The following is a 16,092-nucleotide window of genomic DNA, read 5'->3' as shown; positions in this document are numbered from 1 at the left end:
CCTCCACCACCGCCTGCCTACAACTATGGGAGCTATGGCGGCTACAACCCGGCTCCCTACACCCCACCGCCGCCCCCCACCGCACAGACCTATCCTCAGCCCAGCTATAACCAGTATCAGCAGGTAGGTGCCAGACTCAGGCTACGGGGGTGGGGGGGGGGTGTGCTAAAGAGACTTCCAGGGGCCTGGACTGGAGTCTGTATTTATTCCTAAAAAGATGGGCTGGCCTCAGGCCAGTATTTGTCTGATGTAGCCATTCCATTTGGTGGACACTTCTGTACCAGCTGCTGAATACCTGATCTGAACCTCCCCTCCCAGTGCAACAAGCAAACTACAAAGCAGGGGCCTTCAAATCCTGCTTCAGCACCATGGCCAGTGTCCACACCCCTGGGTTGGTGCTAGGCCATCATAGCTATTAGTAAGTGTTTTGAATATGGCTATCTGGCTGTACCTGAAAGGACATTAGGTTGGCAAGCCAGGAGGTCTGGGCTTTAGTCCCTGACTGTCCATCCATGTGGCATCAGGTCAACCACTTGTCCTCCCAAGGTGCCTTGATTTCTCTATCAGGGGACCCATCTCTGCCCTGGGTGGGAGTAGGGTCAAGGCAGGAGCCAAATGTGGGTCTGGGTAAGGACAACCTGGTGCTCTTGGTCTCTCTCTCCAGTATGCCCAGCAGTGGAACCAGTACTATCAGAACCAGGGCCAGTGGCCACCATACTACGGGAACTACGACTACGGGAGCTACTCCGGGAACACACAGGGAGGCACAAGCACACAGTAGCCGGTGTGCTCAGGAGGCCCCTGCCGGCTTCCTCCACCAGCGCCCACCTCGGCCCCCTCGTCTACCCCCACTGGGTCCTGTGGTGCTGGGGGACGGGTCATCCCAGGGCTGCCTCCTTTCAGCCCACTGCCTCCCCTCTGAGGGGCTTCTTCCCCAACACAGGGCCAGGCATTTTTCTCTGGATTCAAACAGGCAACAGTGACCTTTTATTTTCTGTTTGTCCCCTTCTTCCTCCCCTTCTCCTCTTCTTCCCCCCCCCCCCCCCTTTTTGCCGACATCCCCCCCCCCCCCCCGCCCCTTGGTCAAACAGTGAGGCTGCAGTGGCTGAGGGAGGGCCCCTTCTGCCCATCTGTCCCAGTCCTGCTCCAGCCCCCTCAGCTTCCCACACCCTCATGCAGTTGGTTGTAAATTCTTCCAGGAGCTGTTTTACTGTCTACTTTTCAGGATTTAAGAAAAAAAAAAAAAAAAATCAAAAACTTAAAAAAAAAAAAACAAACACACCCTTAAAAATAAAAAAAAAAATGGGGAGGGAGGAATTAGTGACAAATTTTTTTTTGGTAATTTTTTTTTTTTTTTTTTTTTTTTTTTTTTTTTTTTTTTTTTTTTTTAATTTTTAGAATTTCTCTTTTTACTGTGGCTGTCGATACTTCATCAGGATAACCATTTCTTTGCTGAGTTCAGGTGACTGAGGAAGAGCCACACCCTCAAAACAGAACACACAAAACAAAACTATAGAATCATCTTTAACCTAACTTTTTATACGATGTCTCAGTTTCCCGTAACTTTGCACACAAGCTTCTGTGTTGAGTTGAATTGTAACTGCTTTTTGTATTTGGAGAGAGTGTGACTATTGAACTTGAAACCTTTTATTCCGGGCGTCTTGGTAGTTTCTGGTGGGATTAAGCGGGTGAGAGGGAAGAAGGGGAGGTTGGGGGGCTCCTTCCCTTCAGAACATGAAATTTCTCCCACTGCCTCCTCTCCAGAGGTCTCCCAGGTGCCAGACCTAAAGGTTTTTCCTACAATGATCCTCTGATTATTTTTACTTCCCCTTGACCCATATGTTTTAACAGGATTTTAACAAACTGCACTTATTAAGAAATGTGTTTGCTTTGTTTTGTTTTCTTTCAATAAATGACATGGCACCTCCTAGCAGGAAGGAAGCAGGGTTGAAACCCTGAAGTGTTACTGCAGTTGGCCTTTAATTGGGGTGGGGCCTTTTCAGGGGGACATTATTTGCTCATCTATTAAACACGTATTGAGGGATTCATGTGCTGGGCCCCATTTTTGGTGCTGGGAATGCCCCCTTAAAACTGGGGCACTCAGTTTTAAAGTAGTTCTCTGGTCCCCGCTCTTTTCTGATCCTCACACACCAGACAGTCCCAAATCTCTCCATGAATTTGTGAGTAGAAGGCATGGCAGGTCCCTAGGCAGAGGATGAGGTAGGGCTGATGGGATGGAGACCAGGGGTAGACTGTTGGGAGTCATCACTGGGTGTGACTCCCCAGACACGTCAGCCCCGGCCTTGGGTGCTAGACTTAGGACGGTTCCTGCCTGTGCTTCTGGATCCAGGCCGGTGGGAATTCCACGGTGCCCACTCTGTGCCTCACTCTTTCTGGACAGTGCTGAGGATATAGCATGGTCAAGGCAGTCCTGAGCCCTACTCTCATGGGTCTCCCAGTCCAGAGGTAACACAGACTTTCTAAATGGTGACAGCACCAAGTGGTCAGCTGTGAAAGCCGGAGGTGGAGAGTTTGGTGAGGGGAGCTGGACAAGAGAACAATTTTAAAAATAGCCAGGGTAAAAGACTCTGATTGCATTTCTGTGGCCTAGTATCCTCCTTTCCCAACAACTGGAGTCATTCCTTTATCCCCTCTGGACATGTGGTATTCCTGGCCCCTTGTGAGGGACAGTCCTGGGGCACAGGAGTGGCCAGTTCAGCCCCTTCCCTTATAGTACCTCAGAGCCTTGTGAATAGGACACAGGCTGCAAAAAGGCAGGAGGAAGGCTGACCAGCTTTGAGATTGGGGCTGGGGCATTAGAATGTGAGATGGAGCCAAGATTGGTGGCTAGTTGGGCTCAAAGGGACCCTACAGTACCCCTACCCCCACTCCGCCTATTCTGGAGAGCAGAAGGAAGGGCCTTGGCCCCCATCTGGGAAATCCCCTTCCTTGCAGGTCCACATGTAGGGCAACAGCACCCTCTGCCGACCTCTCTGGGTAATCTCTTAAGTGTAGTCTCCACCCATCTGCTGTGTAGCAAATGGGCCTCCAGATCCCTTATCCTGGCAATGCCAATGGGAAGTTATTCCCCTGCTCCTGTCCACAGTGTCTGGATCATTGCACCAGCCTCCTCACAGATCCCCCTTACCTCTAGTCCTTTACCCTGATGCCCTCCTGCCTGCTACCTGAAGGATAAAGGAGCTCAAGCTACTTAGTGCAGCTTATGAGCCCCCCACCCCCACCCGTGTGCCTGGCTCCTGGTGACCTCTCTGGCTTCATCTTTTGCTGTTCCTCTGAACTTTAGATCGGTGGTTTTAAGTCCTGCTCGTCGTTCAGGTCTCAGCTTGGGTGTCTCTTCCTGGAAGGATGCCTTCCCTGACCCTCCAGGCTGGGGTAGGCAACCCCATAAGATCCCTGGCCACTCAGGGTAGTCACTTGCGTGGTGTCTGCCTACTTTGTTGGTAACTCACACTTGAATAGGAGTCCCTACCCAACACCTCAAGCAGATCAGGACCAAGGTTGTCCCCACTCCACATCTGCAAATTCCCAAGGTCCTGGGAACACAGTGGGAAGCTCTGTCTGATCTCACTGCCCATCTCCTGCTAGCCAGGGACTGGCTGTGATGCCAGAAGCAAGAGACAAGCTTAGTTATTCTTTGAGGTGGTGAAGGACACAAAGGGGATGGATTGGAGTCAAAGCCAGACCATAAACCCTCAAGAGGCTCTGGAAGGTGGCCATTCAACTATCCATCCAAAAAGTAAGCATGCCAGACTTTGAAGTTCGAGCAGTGAACAGTGGTTCAGATCCCTCCAGACAGTCCAATTCTGCAGCAGGTCAGATAGGGGTGGGAGAGGAAGAGTGGAAGAGACTCCCCTGACTCCAGCGCCCTTAACCTTCCTGGCTGCGAGGAGGCGGGACCTGGGGGAGGCGCGCATGCGCAAAGGAAGGTTCGCCTTCAGCCCGGAACTGTTGTTTCGGACTCGGCGGAGCACCGGGACCCAGGAGTGTGCTCGGCCGGAAGTGGCCGCTGAGGACTTGGGACCAGAATTGGCGTGCGGGGCCTGCCGCGGCGGTTAACAAGTAATAGAGAATCAGGATGGAGACCGTGGCGACCACGGCGGCGGCGAGGGAACCCGATGAAGGTGAGGTCCTGGCCACTCGGAGGAGGCGGGAGGGTGGGGCTATGGTGTCACTGGGAAATGATTCCCCGTGAGCTCGCAGGAGGACTCTTTATAGGGAGACACCTGCTCTCGGGTTTACCAGTCCGCGTGGCCACTTAGTCCAGATTAATGCGTCCCTTGTTGCGAGCTGCAGTGCTTTTCCCCATCCCCTCCCCTGAAATTAACCTCTTTCAAGTTCCAATCCAGCCGTTTCCATGTGCCAAGCTAGCCCGGTTCCTTACCAGGCTAACTCTTAGGTCAACATAAACCTGTCCCCTGTCCCGGCTAAGTCCCAGTGTCCCAGTCAACCCTGCCTTTCAAATGACCTCCTTCCCTAAGTCACACTGACCCTTTCCTTGTCCCCAGGGTCACCCTCCTCCTGTCCCATGCAAAGTCTTGCTTATTCGAGACTTAAACAGCTTCCCCATTTCATTCTCATTCCCCTTCCCCCAAAGTCCGCAGTTCCATCTGCCGCCTCAGGTCCTTAATCCATTTCTGTGCTGCCCCCCCCCCCGCCCCCTTTCCTTTGCATTTTCAATCTCTTTATTCTTCTGATGCCTTCCCCTCCGTATCTAAAATGCTTTAGTTTGGGGGCACCTGGATTGCTTAGTGGGTTAAGCCTCCAACTCTTGATTTCTGCTCAGGTTGTGATCTCAGGCTTTGTGAGATGCAGCCCCCTCCCCCCACGTTGGGCTCTGAGCTGACTGTGCGGAGCCTGCTTAGGATTCTCTCTCTCTCCCTCTTGTCTCTGCCCCCTCCTGTTTTCACGCTCTTTCAATCTCTCTCTCTCAGAACAAATAAATAAACATTAAAAAAAATAAAAATGCTTTCATTTTGCTCATCTTAAATTTTCATCCCGGTATTTCCGAGTCATCCCAGATGGGGCGAGGAGCGGTTGGGAAGTTGGCTGAAGCATCACTGGCCAAGAATTGGTAACTGTTGAAGCTAGATGATGGCCATGTGGGGGGGGGGGGGGGGACTTTGGTTGTCTTCTCTACATCTGTGCATGTTGGAAATTTTCCGTAATAAAAAATGTTTTAACCTAAAGTCTATCCTTTGATCCCATGTACCTTCCAGATACCATGTATCTTCTCCAAAGAGTCCTCCACACCTGTCTCCCATTTCCTTACCTCCCATCCACTTGCCGTCTGGCTTTCACCTTCAGAAACTGCTCTGATCAAGGCCACCAATGACCTCCCCCGAGTACTTCAACGGAGTCACCCCATTTAGGGCTTTTCCTACTGGACTGCTCGGACAATTCAATGCCATTGACTCCTCCATCGCTCTTGAACCTTGTCCCTCGGTTTCGGTGACACCGCTCTTTCCCATTTCCTTCCCTTCTCTCAGGCTCCTCCTGCTCAGCCTCTGTCAGTTTTCTATGGCCTCTGCAGCAAGTGACCACAAGCTCGGGGGCTAAAAACAACAGAAATGTATTCTCTCAGTTTTGAAGGCCAGAGGCCTGAAATTGGTACCACTAGGCAGAAATCAAGGTGTTAGCAGGACCGTGGAGGGCTCCCTCGGGGGTTCTTCCAGCTTCTAATGGCTCCTGGCGTTCTTTGGCTTCTGGCTACATCACTCAGGCGTCTGCCTCTATCCGTCTTCACGTGGCCCTTCTCTGCAAATGTCCGGGCTCCCTCTCGGACTCTGTCTTACAGACACTCATTGTGGCATTTAGGCCCCAGTCGAAGATAATCTCCCAGTCCCAAGAGCCTTAACTTCATCGCACCTTTGGAGACCCATTTTTTTGGCCAAACGCAGTAACACAGCCTCCAGGAATTAAGGCGCAGCTGTCTTTCGGGGGCCCCTTTTGTAGCCTGTCATGGTCTCCTTCACGGGCACGTCCTCTTCCCGAGTCAGGCCTCTTTCTAGCCCCCTCTTCTCTTGCCCTCACACACTCCCATGCCCTCCCCATGACCTCTCATTTCCTCTGGCTTTAGTTTTGTCTTGACTCCATGGACTTCACAACTCTGGCCCCAGCCCTGCACTTTTCTTGTGAGAAGCCTCTAGCAGTCTCTTAGATGTCTCCCCTTGGATGTCCCCTGTGCCCATGATACGTTCCATATCCCAAGACCTGTTCCTCCTCCATGACTCTGTCTCAGGGACAGTTTGACCAAGCCCCACACCAGAACCCTGGACCTGAACTAGATGAGATCCCACCTCTCAGGTCTTCAGCCCTGTGGCTTGCCTACTCAGCCCCCAGAGCATCTTTCCAACCCCTGCCCCATCCCCTCCTGCACATCCCCTGCAAGACTGGTCCGGCTCAGTCTTCTCTGGTCTCAATGATTAAAGCCCTCCCTGAAGCCCATTGTACCTGTAAACCCTCACCCCCGCTTCCCTGTACCAGCCAAACTGCCCAAAGGCGTTGCCTCTATTTTCTGTCTTGTCTTATTTCCTGCTTGCTCAGCCTTGCTCCAGTCCCACAACTTTTGAGAAACAGCTCTCGACAAGATTTGCCTAGAGTTCAGCTTTCCTGTTACCAGCGCCCATATTGTCTTTGGATCAACGTGTGAATGGGTAGGAGATGGGGAGTGAGTGAACAAGTTAGTGCATGTGTTAGTGATTTTGTGAATAAGTGAAAAGGCAAAGAATTGAGTGAGTCAATAAATGTGGTAAAGGACCAAGTAAACACACCAAGCTCACTTGTGCCTCAGGGCCTTTGCACTGGCTGTTCCCACTCCCTGGAACTCTCTTCCTCCAAAACTGTCATAGCTCAGTCCCTCACCACCTCAGGACTCTACTGAAATGTCACTTCTTTGGCAAGTTCTTCTCTGCCCCATTTGAAATTGTAGACTGCCCCCCACTAACCCCAGTCCTTCTGCCTTTCCTCTTTATTTTTCTCCATAGTCCTTGGAACCACCCGACAGACTACGTTTGCTAACATGTCACATGTTTTCAGTAATCATATTTCTCATTGTCTGTGTCCCCCACTAAAATGTCAACTTTGTGCTTACTGTGGCATCTCTAGGACCTTGAACAGTGCCCGGAATATAGTAGGTGCTCAGTAAATGTGAAATGAGTGGCTGAGCATCTAGGCCTTTCCACCCACCCTCCTCCCCCGCCCCCTCCCTTCCCATCCCGGGACTGACAAATCTCCCCTCTCCCCACAGGCTGCACAGAGCCCAGTACTGGGCACTGGGGGGAGCTGAGCTGGACGCCTGTCCCACCCAGACCCCAGGACAAGGTGAAAGCAGCAGAGGGAGCACCAGAGGCCCCGAATGGTGGCCCCCCTGGGGTTGAGGATGCGGCGGTGAGTGCCATGCTGCGTGCCGTGGCCGCCAGCCGCCTGCCCGTGTGCAGCCAGCAGCAGGGCGAGCCTGACCTGACCGAGCAGGAGAAGGTGGCCATCCTGGGCCAGCTGTACCATGAGAAGCCGCTGGTGTTCCTGGAGCGCTTCCGCACGAGCCTCCGTGAGGAGCACCTGGCCTGCTTTGGCCACTTGCGCGGTGACCATCGGGCAGACTTCTACTGTGCCGAGGTGGCCCGGCAGGGCAGCGCCCGACCCCGCACCCTGCGCACCCGCCTGCGTAACCGGCGCTACGCTGCCCTGCGTGAGCTCATCCAAGGTGTGGGGCCAGGTGGGCCGGGCAGGAGGGGAGACTGAAGCAGAGGAAGCAAGAAACAAGGATGCAAGAGTAGAGACAACAGACAGAGGTCCTGGGAGACAAGTTTTGAGACAGGGACACAGGGAGCTTGAAATAGAAATATGAAGCAATGAGGAAGATCAGTACAAATGGGAAGAGAATGGGACAGGCAGTGAGAAGGGTCAGAATTTAGTAAAGACGCAAGTGCCGTTTCAGATCAGTGCGCCGAGGACACAGTACCTTGCACTGTGGTAAGTGGTCATCCCTCAGGAAAATGTAATCCCTACCTCACACCATACACAGAGGTGCTGAGGAAACCTAGGGGAGTGTGTCTGTGACCCTGGGGACACAAAGGCCTGCTTAGACAAGGCACACATGTGGATGGCACGAAGAAAAACACTGAGACCGTTTTGACCACGGCATAATTATAAGCATCTTTGTGACCAAAGACACCAGAACTAAAGTTGAAAGATGAAACTAAATGAAGCGGAGAGTGAGTGAAGATTCTGGTTAGGGAGAAGAGCGAGGTCATAGGCCGTAGAGCGAGGGAGATGGAGAGGGTGGGGCGCAGTGACAGGCAGGGAGTGAAGCTAGAGATCGGGGGAGGGGGCGGGGGGAGGCGGAACGGATGAATGGTGAGGTGACAGGCACAGAGTCCAAGAGAGACTGGTGGATAGAGGCAGAGAAGCAGAAACAGACCCAGGGAAAGAGGCTGACAGAGCCAGGGAGAGGGAGAGAAACAGTATGGTGGGAGATCCCAGAAACAGGGAGATGGGGTAAGAGAGAGGGATAGCCACAGACCCCAGTGCTGCAGAGGCCAGGGTTCTGGGCACATTCTCACCCTGGGCTCTGAAAGCAGGGCTGGGACTGGTGGGTTGGAAGGACCCAGCAGGTTTAACTGTTTCCTGAGGGACAGAGCCACCCCTGCAGGAACAGGCAGCCAGGAGAGATGCGAAGGTCCCGGGTTTGGGGTGGTGGGGAAGCCAAGCATACCTGAGGGGTGGCTGCAGAGAGGAGCACTCTGGGAACAGGTGAGAGCCGGGGTCTGGAAGACCACCGGGACGCCCACCTCTGGCACATCCTGCTGTGCTCACAGACAGGTACACATAACCTACATCCTGGCTTCTGTGTGCGGTACCCCTGCCTGTAGAGCCCCGCACACCCACTCCCAGCCACACTCCTGGCACCTGCAGGAGGGCACGTACACCCGTGTGACCCTGCACACACACCCACGGGCAGGTGTGTGTGCACTCTGCCCAGGCATAGTGGTGCACAGGCCCCGGACCACCGGTGCCTTGGGGGCCAGGATGTACATGGCCTGATTGCACACACATGCTTACACGTGCAAGGACACATGCACATACCGGCCTGCTTATGCGCATGCTCAGACGCATGCGTGAGTACTTGTGGCCACGTGACCTCGGGCCTCGGCAGATTTTCCTGCGTGTCAGAACATGCATGCACATGCTTGCACTCACGCGTCCACGGCTTCCTACAAGCCCGATTATGGACACATGTGCTCAGACGTGCTCACCCCGCACCCGGGCCCCAGCCTCACGCGCAGACCCCCCCGTCTCCGTGCAGGTGGCGAGTACTTCAGTGACGAGCAGATGCGGTTCCGGGCCCCGCTGCTGTACGAGCAGTACATTGGGCAGTACCTAACCCAGGAGGAGCTCAGTGCCCGCGCCCCAGCCCACCGGCTGCCTGAGCCCGGCGCCCCCGGCACCGCCTGCCCGCTCTCTGACCTGCTGCTCCAGTCCTGCGAGGAGCGGGAGCTGCAGCAACGGCTGCTCCGACAGCAGGAGGAGGAGGAGGCCTGCCTGGAGGAGGAGGAGGAGGAGGAGGACAGCGATGAGGAAGGTGAGGGCCAGTACCGGGGAGGCCCGAGGCTTGGGCCCCCCGACCTGCAAGGTCAGACCCCCTCCCCTGCTTGCCCCGAGTGCCCAGGCTCTCCCAGCCTCTCCAGCATCTCTGCCCCCCGCCCCCCTGCTCCTCAAAGGCACCAAGGAGTCATCACTCACCTCCAGGCCATTACTCATGTTGTTCCCTCTGCCAAGAATGCCTTCCCTTCCCCACCCTTCAGGTAGCAGGTCCTGACCCAGCTCTACAGTCTCCAGAGTGCTATATTGTCCTCCTGTGTTCAGTGTGTGCCCCAGGAGGGCAGGACCGGGGCTGTCTTGGTCACCACCGCGTTCCCGGTGCCACCAGCACAGAGGAAGCAGCTCTTTGTGGGTGTGTGTTCAGCACGTACCCAAGGGCACCCGTCCCATCCCCCCACTGAGGGTGTCTGCCCCCACAGACCCGAGCCCCGGCAAAGACTCAGAGGCCTGGGTCCCTGACTCGGAAGAGAGGCTGATCCTGCGGGAAGAGTTCACCAGCCGGATGCACCAGCACTTCCTGGACGGCAAGGACGGGGACTTTGACTACAGGTGATTCGTGCCCCCCTCCCCAAGCCTGGCACTCCACAGCCCTCGGCCCAGGCATAAGGGTTTCAGATCAACCAGGGATCAGTGGGTGACCTTGAACGAGCTTCTTCCACCTCTGGGCCTCAGTCCCCTCACCTAAAGAAGGGACCGAACAAGGCTGACAGCTCAAATTTGATAAGACGTTGAAATATTTCCATTCGGGTGAGCAGCGGTGATCTAGAAGGATGACACCGCCCCGAGCCCCCCCAGGTGTCCTCCGGGCACCGCCGCTTCAGGCCCCCAGACCCCCTGGTGCTACAGGAAATCACCCCTGGCAGGGAGAGACCTGCGGTGGCCGCTGCTGTGGTGCTGCTTGTTGATGTCCACACTGTAACCCTGGGCGAGACACACAGCCACTGCTTTAGAAAGGATTTTGCCATCAGGGAAAAGAACACAGAAGAGTGAAGGGTCAGAATCAAAGATAAAAGGCTCTGACAGCTGAAGCAGTCTCGCCTTGTGGGTGTGACAGCCGATGCCCAGCTTCAGACCCAGCCCCGGCAAGCCGACCCTCACCAGCTGTGGGGCGCACGATGGCCTGATCTAGGGTACCCCCCCACCTCCAGAGGCGAGCCTGGCTGATGTGCTTCCAGCTGGGGTGGAGCCTCCCGGCCCGAGTTCCCACACAGAGCGGGGTGCAGAATGCCTAGGCCGCAGGGAGCCCTCAGAAAGCCGGGTGCCCATGAGGAAATGGGGCCTGGCCTGAGGAATAGAGACGAGCGGGGACTGGCACCTGTTCTCCCCTGGAGGGCAGCTGCTGGGCAGCAGGGCCAGTGGGTCCCCACCACTGTGGGGCTAAGCACCTGCTGTGTCCAGACTGTGGGGATAAAGCAGCAAGCAAAGCTGACAAGAGGGTTCCGTGCCCTGAAAGGGGACCCAGTTTAGTGAGGAAGCAAAAGAAGTATTTAGCATCTGGTGCTGCCAGGGCCATGAAGAAAATTAAAGCAGGGTCGAGGGGCAGAGGGGTGGGAGGTAGTGATGAGGGGGCCAGCATAGGCTCTCTGAGCAGATGACATTTCGGCAAAGACTTGCAGGATGTGAGGGGTAAGCGACATAAATACCTGGGGTCAGAGTGTTCCTGGCAGGGGAGATAGCCGGTGCAAGGACCCTGAGGCGGATCAGAGGAACAGCAATGGGACAGGGGTGGCTAGAGCAGATCGCGAGGGGCGAGGAGCAGGCGGGTCTCCTCAGAGGTGGCGGGCCGGATCAGACAGGGCTTCCTGCACCCAAGGGAGTATGGTGGGGGTCACGGGAGAGCTCAGAGCACAGCCAGGGGTCCTCTTCACAATTTAGGATCACATGCGCCCAGGGCAGACATTTCTCAGCACTGTTGACCTTTCTCGGGCCAGATGATTCTTTGTGCTCATTGTCCTGTGAGCAGCAGGGTGTCGAGTAGCATCCCTGGTGTCCGGTGCCTGGGCACCAGTGAGAGCCTCCCTAGGTGTGACAACCAAAACGTCTGCACTTTTATCCCCAAATGTCACCTGAGGGGCAGATGCTTCCTAGTTGAGAACCACTCCAGGGAATGTGAGTTGGCCTGTCACCACATCTTCCAGCTTTTTGAGAGAAACCAGAAGTTTTTATGTAAAATCTGCTTGGAAGACTTCATTTGAAGCCCTGAGAGACTCCATGCACCTCCCCCCCCTCCCCGCCCCAGGTTAACTCCGATTTATAGCCGCATATGGCCTGGGATCTTGGAGGGCCCCTCCACCCCCGGGCTCCTCCAGAGGGTGAGAAGCAGGGAGGCTGGGGTGGGAGGGGGCAGAGCCGGCCCCTGACAGCCCCTCCCCCCACAGCACTGTGGATGACAACCCCGACTTTGACAACCTAGACATCGTGGCGCGGGATGAGGAGGAGAGGTACTTCGACGCGGAGGAGCCCGAGGAGGCACCCAGCCCAGAGCTGGATGGGGACTGACGGCCACGCCGCCCACCCTGCCCGTGACTTCCTCTAGGGGACAGCAGGGCAGCCGCCCCACAACCCCAGCCTCGCTGGCTCTGGTGCCGTCCCGGCCCCGCCCCTGCCCCCTCTGTGTGCAGGGCTCCCTACCTTCCCCCACTCTCCTTCCCTGATCCAGGTCTGTCTCACTGTCTCTCTCACTGGCTTTTTCTCCATTCCTTTCCTCCTTCTATGCGTCACTGTCTTTTTCCTCTCTGGCCTTCTCTCTCTCCCCTCTGTGTGCCTTGGCCTCTGTTCCCACGACCGGGCTCAGGCTGAACATCCTCCCCCTGATGGAGGCCAGCGGGGCTCTTTGTAGCTGGAGCCGGCCAGGTCAGTGCCGGAGCGCAGTGCGGGGTCGTGAGCCCCCGGGCCCCGCCTGCTTGTCCAGCTCTGTACTGGTGGGCTCTTGCCTCCTTCAACTTCACCCTGGGCCTCTGGTGCTTCCTGCCCACACGCCCCCATCTATCAGCCTCCATGCCGCCTGCCTCTGCCCTCTGCCTCTCAGCCTCTCAGCCTCTCTCTGGTTTCAGTGTTGTCTCCCCCCAAACCCCAGCCTGGCTGCTGAGGAAGGAGCCTCACCAGGGAGGCTACCAGCTCCCACCTCTCCTTCAGGACCCAGGCTTGGGAGGGGGGTGTGGGGCAGCACTGGGGCCATGGGCCTGCGAGCTTGGGTGTGGAGGGAGGGGCGTGGGGAGGGGGGCTCTCTCCTTCAGCCCCACCGGCCAGCCCCTCTGCCTGGCCACAATTTTCCCTTCCTTCACTTCCTCCACCTCCTTCTCCCTCTCCTGTTTACACTCCCCAAATACGCACAGGCTGTTATCATGGGTCCTGAGTCATCCCACACACACAGCCTGCCCCAGCATCCCTGCCCCCAGCTGGCCACAGGGCCCGCCCCACAGAGCCCCCCGCTGCCCTGGGCTAATGGGAGCCAGATGGCCTCTTGGTGACTCAGCCACTTGGCCTGTGGGAACCCAGGCGTCCTGCCTTCCCATGCCCCCATACCCGGTTCATGCTCCCTCAGTAGACACACACACACACACACACACACACACAGAAGGGGTCAGCTGTTGGCAAGGGGGTACAGGCCACACAGGTCAGAGAGATAGGGCCTGGGGACCCTTCACTCCTGTGAGCCAGCATGGTGACACCCTGCCATAGCCAGGCCTGAAGACACAACCACCTCAGGCATATGGCCCGGAGAAAGGGGGAGACCCCCAAGGCCTCCCGGGACCACAGCCCTTGACCCCTGGGCCTCAGCTCTGCCCTCTGGGTCAGCCAGAACTAGAGCCAGACACAGAAAGTGAGAGCTAGCCTAGAGGCCGAGGGACATTCACACAGACCATTAAACGAGGAAACTTCCGGTCACTGAGCAGTTCTGTCCTATTCCAGGCCTGATGGGCCTGATGCCCCATGGAATTCTCCAAACAACCCCGTGAACTAGGGACTCCGCTCCATTTCATAAGTGAGGTGAGGGGAGGGGGCCAGAAGGGGAATGTTACTTGCTCGAGGGCTCACGGCCACTGACAAAAAGCCAGGTCTAGAACTTCACAGGTCCTAGAGACCATTCTAGCCTGTGTGTTAGCTGTCAGGGCCACTGGGAGCAGACAGACGCACGGACTTGCTCAGAAAGGTCATGAAGAGACAGCTGTCGAGGGTGATACCGGCAGCTAATGCTTTGGGGCCCTCCCCACATGCTTGGCACCATGCTGCACACGGGCTTGGAATCATCTCGATGGTGTGTAAGTCAGCACCTGGACCAGAACCATCACGGCGGTCCTACTCCTCACGTCCTGCCAGTAGCAATGCCCTGGCTCCCAGAGAAGACCCCCGATTGGCCGGCCAGACTCGCCCTTGGAAAACCTGAAAGCCAGAGGATGGAAGACGTTTGTCCCTCGGGTACACGTGTGTGTGTGTGTGTGTGTGTGTGTGCGCGTGTGCCCACAGTCAGAGGACTTCTCTAAGCCAGGGAGCAGCCCCGAGTGAGGTGTGCAGTTTTCATCAGTCTGTCATTTGATCCTTAACGCTGTTTGTGATATACTTTGCCATACATAGATTTGTTACATAATAAAAAGTGATGAGAGACCACAGCAGTTGAGTCAGAATTAGGGTTAGTCAGATGGTGGAGGCGGGAGCGTCTGCAGCTGAGACAGAGGTGGGGCCAGTCAGGAGGGACTGTGGGAGACACACCCCCCGGCACGGCCCCCGCAGCTGCCACTGGACCCTGAGGAGCCAGAGGTGACTGTCCCTCCGCCCCCCAGCCCTCGGTCGAGGCAGGCGGAGAGGCTGAGTCAGGGAGGGAGGACCCGCTGGGGGAGAGCCCCTCCGTGGGCATCCGGCCCCCACCCCGTCTCCTGTCTGTCCTCCTGGCTGGGCTGTGCCGGCTGCCACCCGCACCCCCATCTGACCCTTCTGCGTGTCCTGCCCTCGCATCCTGTCCCTCCCACCGCCACCCCTCTCCCTCTCTCTCTCCTCTCCTCTGCCTTCTCTTCTGCCTCTGTGCCTCTGGCAGCCCGCCCGAATCTCCCATCACCTCCCACCTCGCTTGTCAGCCCTACACTCTTCCCCCCGCCAGCCCTGCCCAGGGCCACTGCCACCCCTCTCACCTCCCTCCTGCTCATCCCTATACACTGGTCCCTTAGCCTGTGTGACCATTCGTCCGGAGTCTCCGCCCCATTTCCCCCTCTCCCTGTGGTCCCTGGCCTGCCCCCTCACCCCCTGTCAGCTGGCCCCTCTTCTCTGTCTCCCAGACCCTGGGAAGCCCAGTGGGGATGTCCAGGTCAGAGGGTCACTGGTGGCCCCTGGGAGCCCAGGATGAAGGGTCACCGCTGCACCCTCATCCAGAAAGGGGGAGGCAAGGCTGTGGCCTGTCTGGCCCGAAGGAAATGTCTGCGCTGTGGCCTGGTCACCCCCGCCCCCAGGACCTGCCGGGCTGCCACCACCCCCGCCCCCGGGCTGGGGCCGAGTAAACACAGCCGACGGCAGCCGGGATATTTATACCGAGGTCCGGGCGTGGGTCCAGTGCCCACCACAGCCCCTGCCCTGCCCGCCCGCCACAGCCAGCCCGAGCCAGCGTGGCACCAGCCGGCAAGGGGACACACCGCAGACGCAGCCTCCACTCAGTGCAGAGGCCACTGGGCGTGTCGCTAGGGATGCCGTTGGCTTCCCTGGCTTCCCTGGGGACACACCGTGCCCGCCCCTGCCCTGGAAACACCAGCACAAAATGCAGACCTGCAGGAGACACTGCCAGCCCACTGAAGACTCACAAGGCCTCGAACCTGATGCAAAATAGAGACCCACACGACAGCTCACACACCGAAGTCACCAGCCCACGGACGGGAGACAAAACGCAAACACCACCTGTTCTCAGAGCTGAGGACACCAGTCCCTGCATAGACACACATTCGCACAAACACACGGGGAGTACGACAGCAAGCATGCTGGGGACACACCCCACAGCATGCCCTCTGATGCCAGCCACGCACACACCGATCACAAACATAACCCAGAAACAACTCACCCACGGACACACAACACGTGCACCGGAAACACAGCTCCAAGAGCAAACACAAAGCACAACCCCTCCCGGAAACACACGTCTCTCCCAGACACACAGACAGACACGGAGAACATCCATATTTTTAGTCGAACTTACTGAAGAATGCACAAATCTACACCCAGCGAACAATGGCAAAGGTGTGGAGAAAGAATTCAGACCCACAGCAGGCCCCGGGGACACGACCCTCTCCTGCACACAGACTTGCTGAGACACAGTGTCCCGCCACAGAACCCAGAGGGGGCACTGGCTTGTAAACAGGAACCCCAAACTGGGACGCACACGCTGGAAATGCAGGACAGGGAGACACACCGCAGGGACGCGTGCTGGGACACAGGCTTTGGTAGTACCTGTGCACACCCAACACAGCCGGAGGGCACCCGCTGGGGCGTCAG

The 16,092-nt window shown here is 56.8% G+C and overlaps 2 protein-coding genes across 3 annotated transcripts in view; both read left to right on the top strand.

Moving 5' to 3' along the window:
• The window catches only part of HNRNPUL1 (heterogeneous nuclear ribonucleoprotein U like 1), a 35,199-nt gene extending 33,916 nt beyond the window's left edge, over positions 1 to 1,283 (top strand). For both annotated transcript variants that reach the window (XM_049621987.1, XM_049621988.1), the window contains exons 15-16: positions 1 to 123; positions 665 to 1,283. In XM_049621987.1, coding sequence (XP_049477944.1) covers positions 1 to 123; positions 665 to 781 — 240 coding nt within the window. In that variant the 3' untranslated portion in view covers positions 782 to 1,283. The remainder of the gene's footprint in view (positions 124 to 664) is intronic.
• A 14-nt stretch (positions 1,284 to 1,297) lies between these two features.
• Positions 1,298 to 14,229, top strand: CCDC97 (coiled-coil domain containing 97). The gene is made up of 5 exons (XM_049621990.1): positions 1,298 to 4,142; positions 7,268 to 7,723; positions 9,326 to 9,601; positions 10,041 to 10,170; positions 12,000 to 14,229. The coding sequence occupies exons 1-5, from the start codon at positions 4,097 to 4,099 to the stop codon at positions 12,118 to 12,120; spliced, it is 1,029 nt and encodes a 342-aa protein (XP_049477947.1). The 5' UTR covers positions 1,298 to 4,096; the 3' UTR covers positions 12,121 to 14,229.
• Positions 14,230 to 16,092: the final 1,863 nt, after the last annotated feature.

Source organism: Panthera uncia (genome assembly GCF_023721935.1).
Source record: "Panthera uncia isolate 11264 chromosome E2 unlocalized genomic scaffold, Puncia_PCG_1.0 HiC_scaffold_19, whole genome shotgun sequence".
Classification (NCBI taxonomy): Eukaryota; Metazoa; Chordata; class Mammalia; order Carnivora; family Felidae; genus Panthera; species Panthera uncia.
Note: the sequence above shows the minus strand (reverse complement) of the source record. Positions and strands in the feature narration are given on the sequence as shown.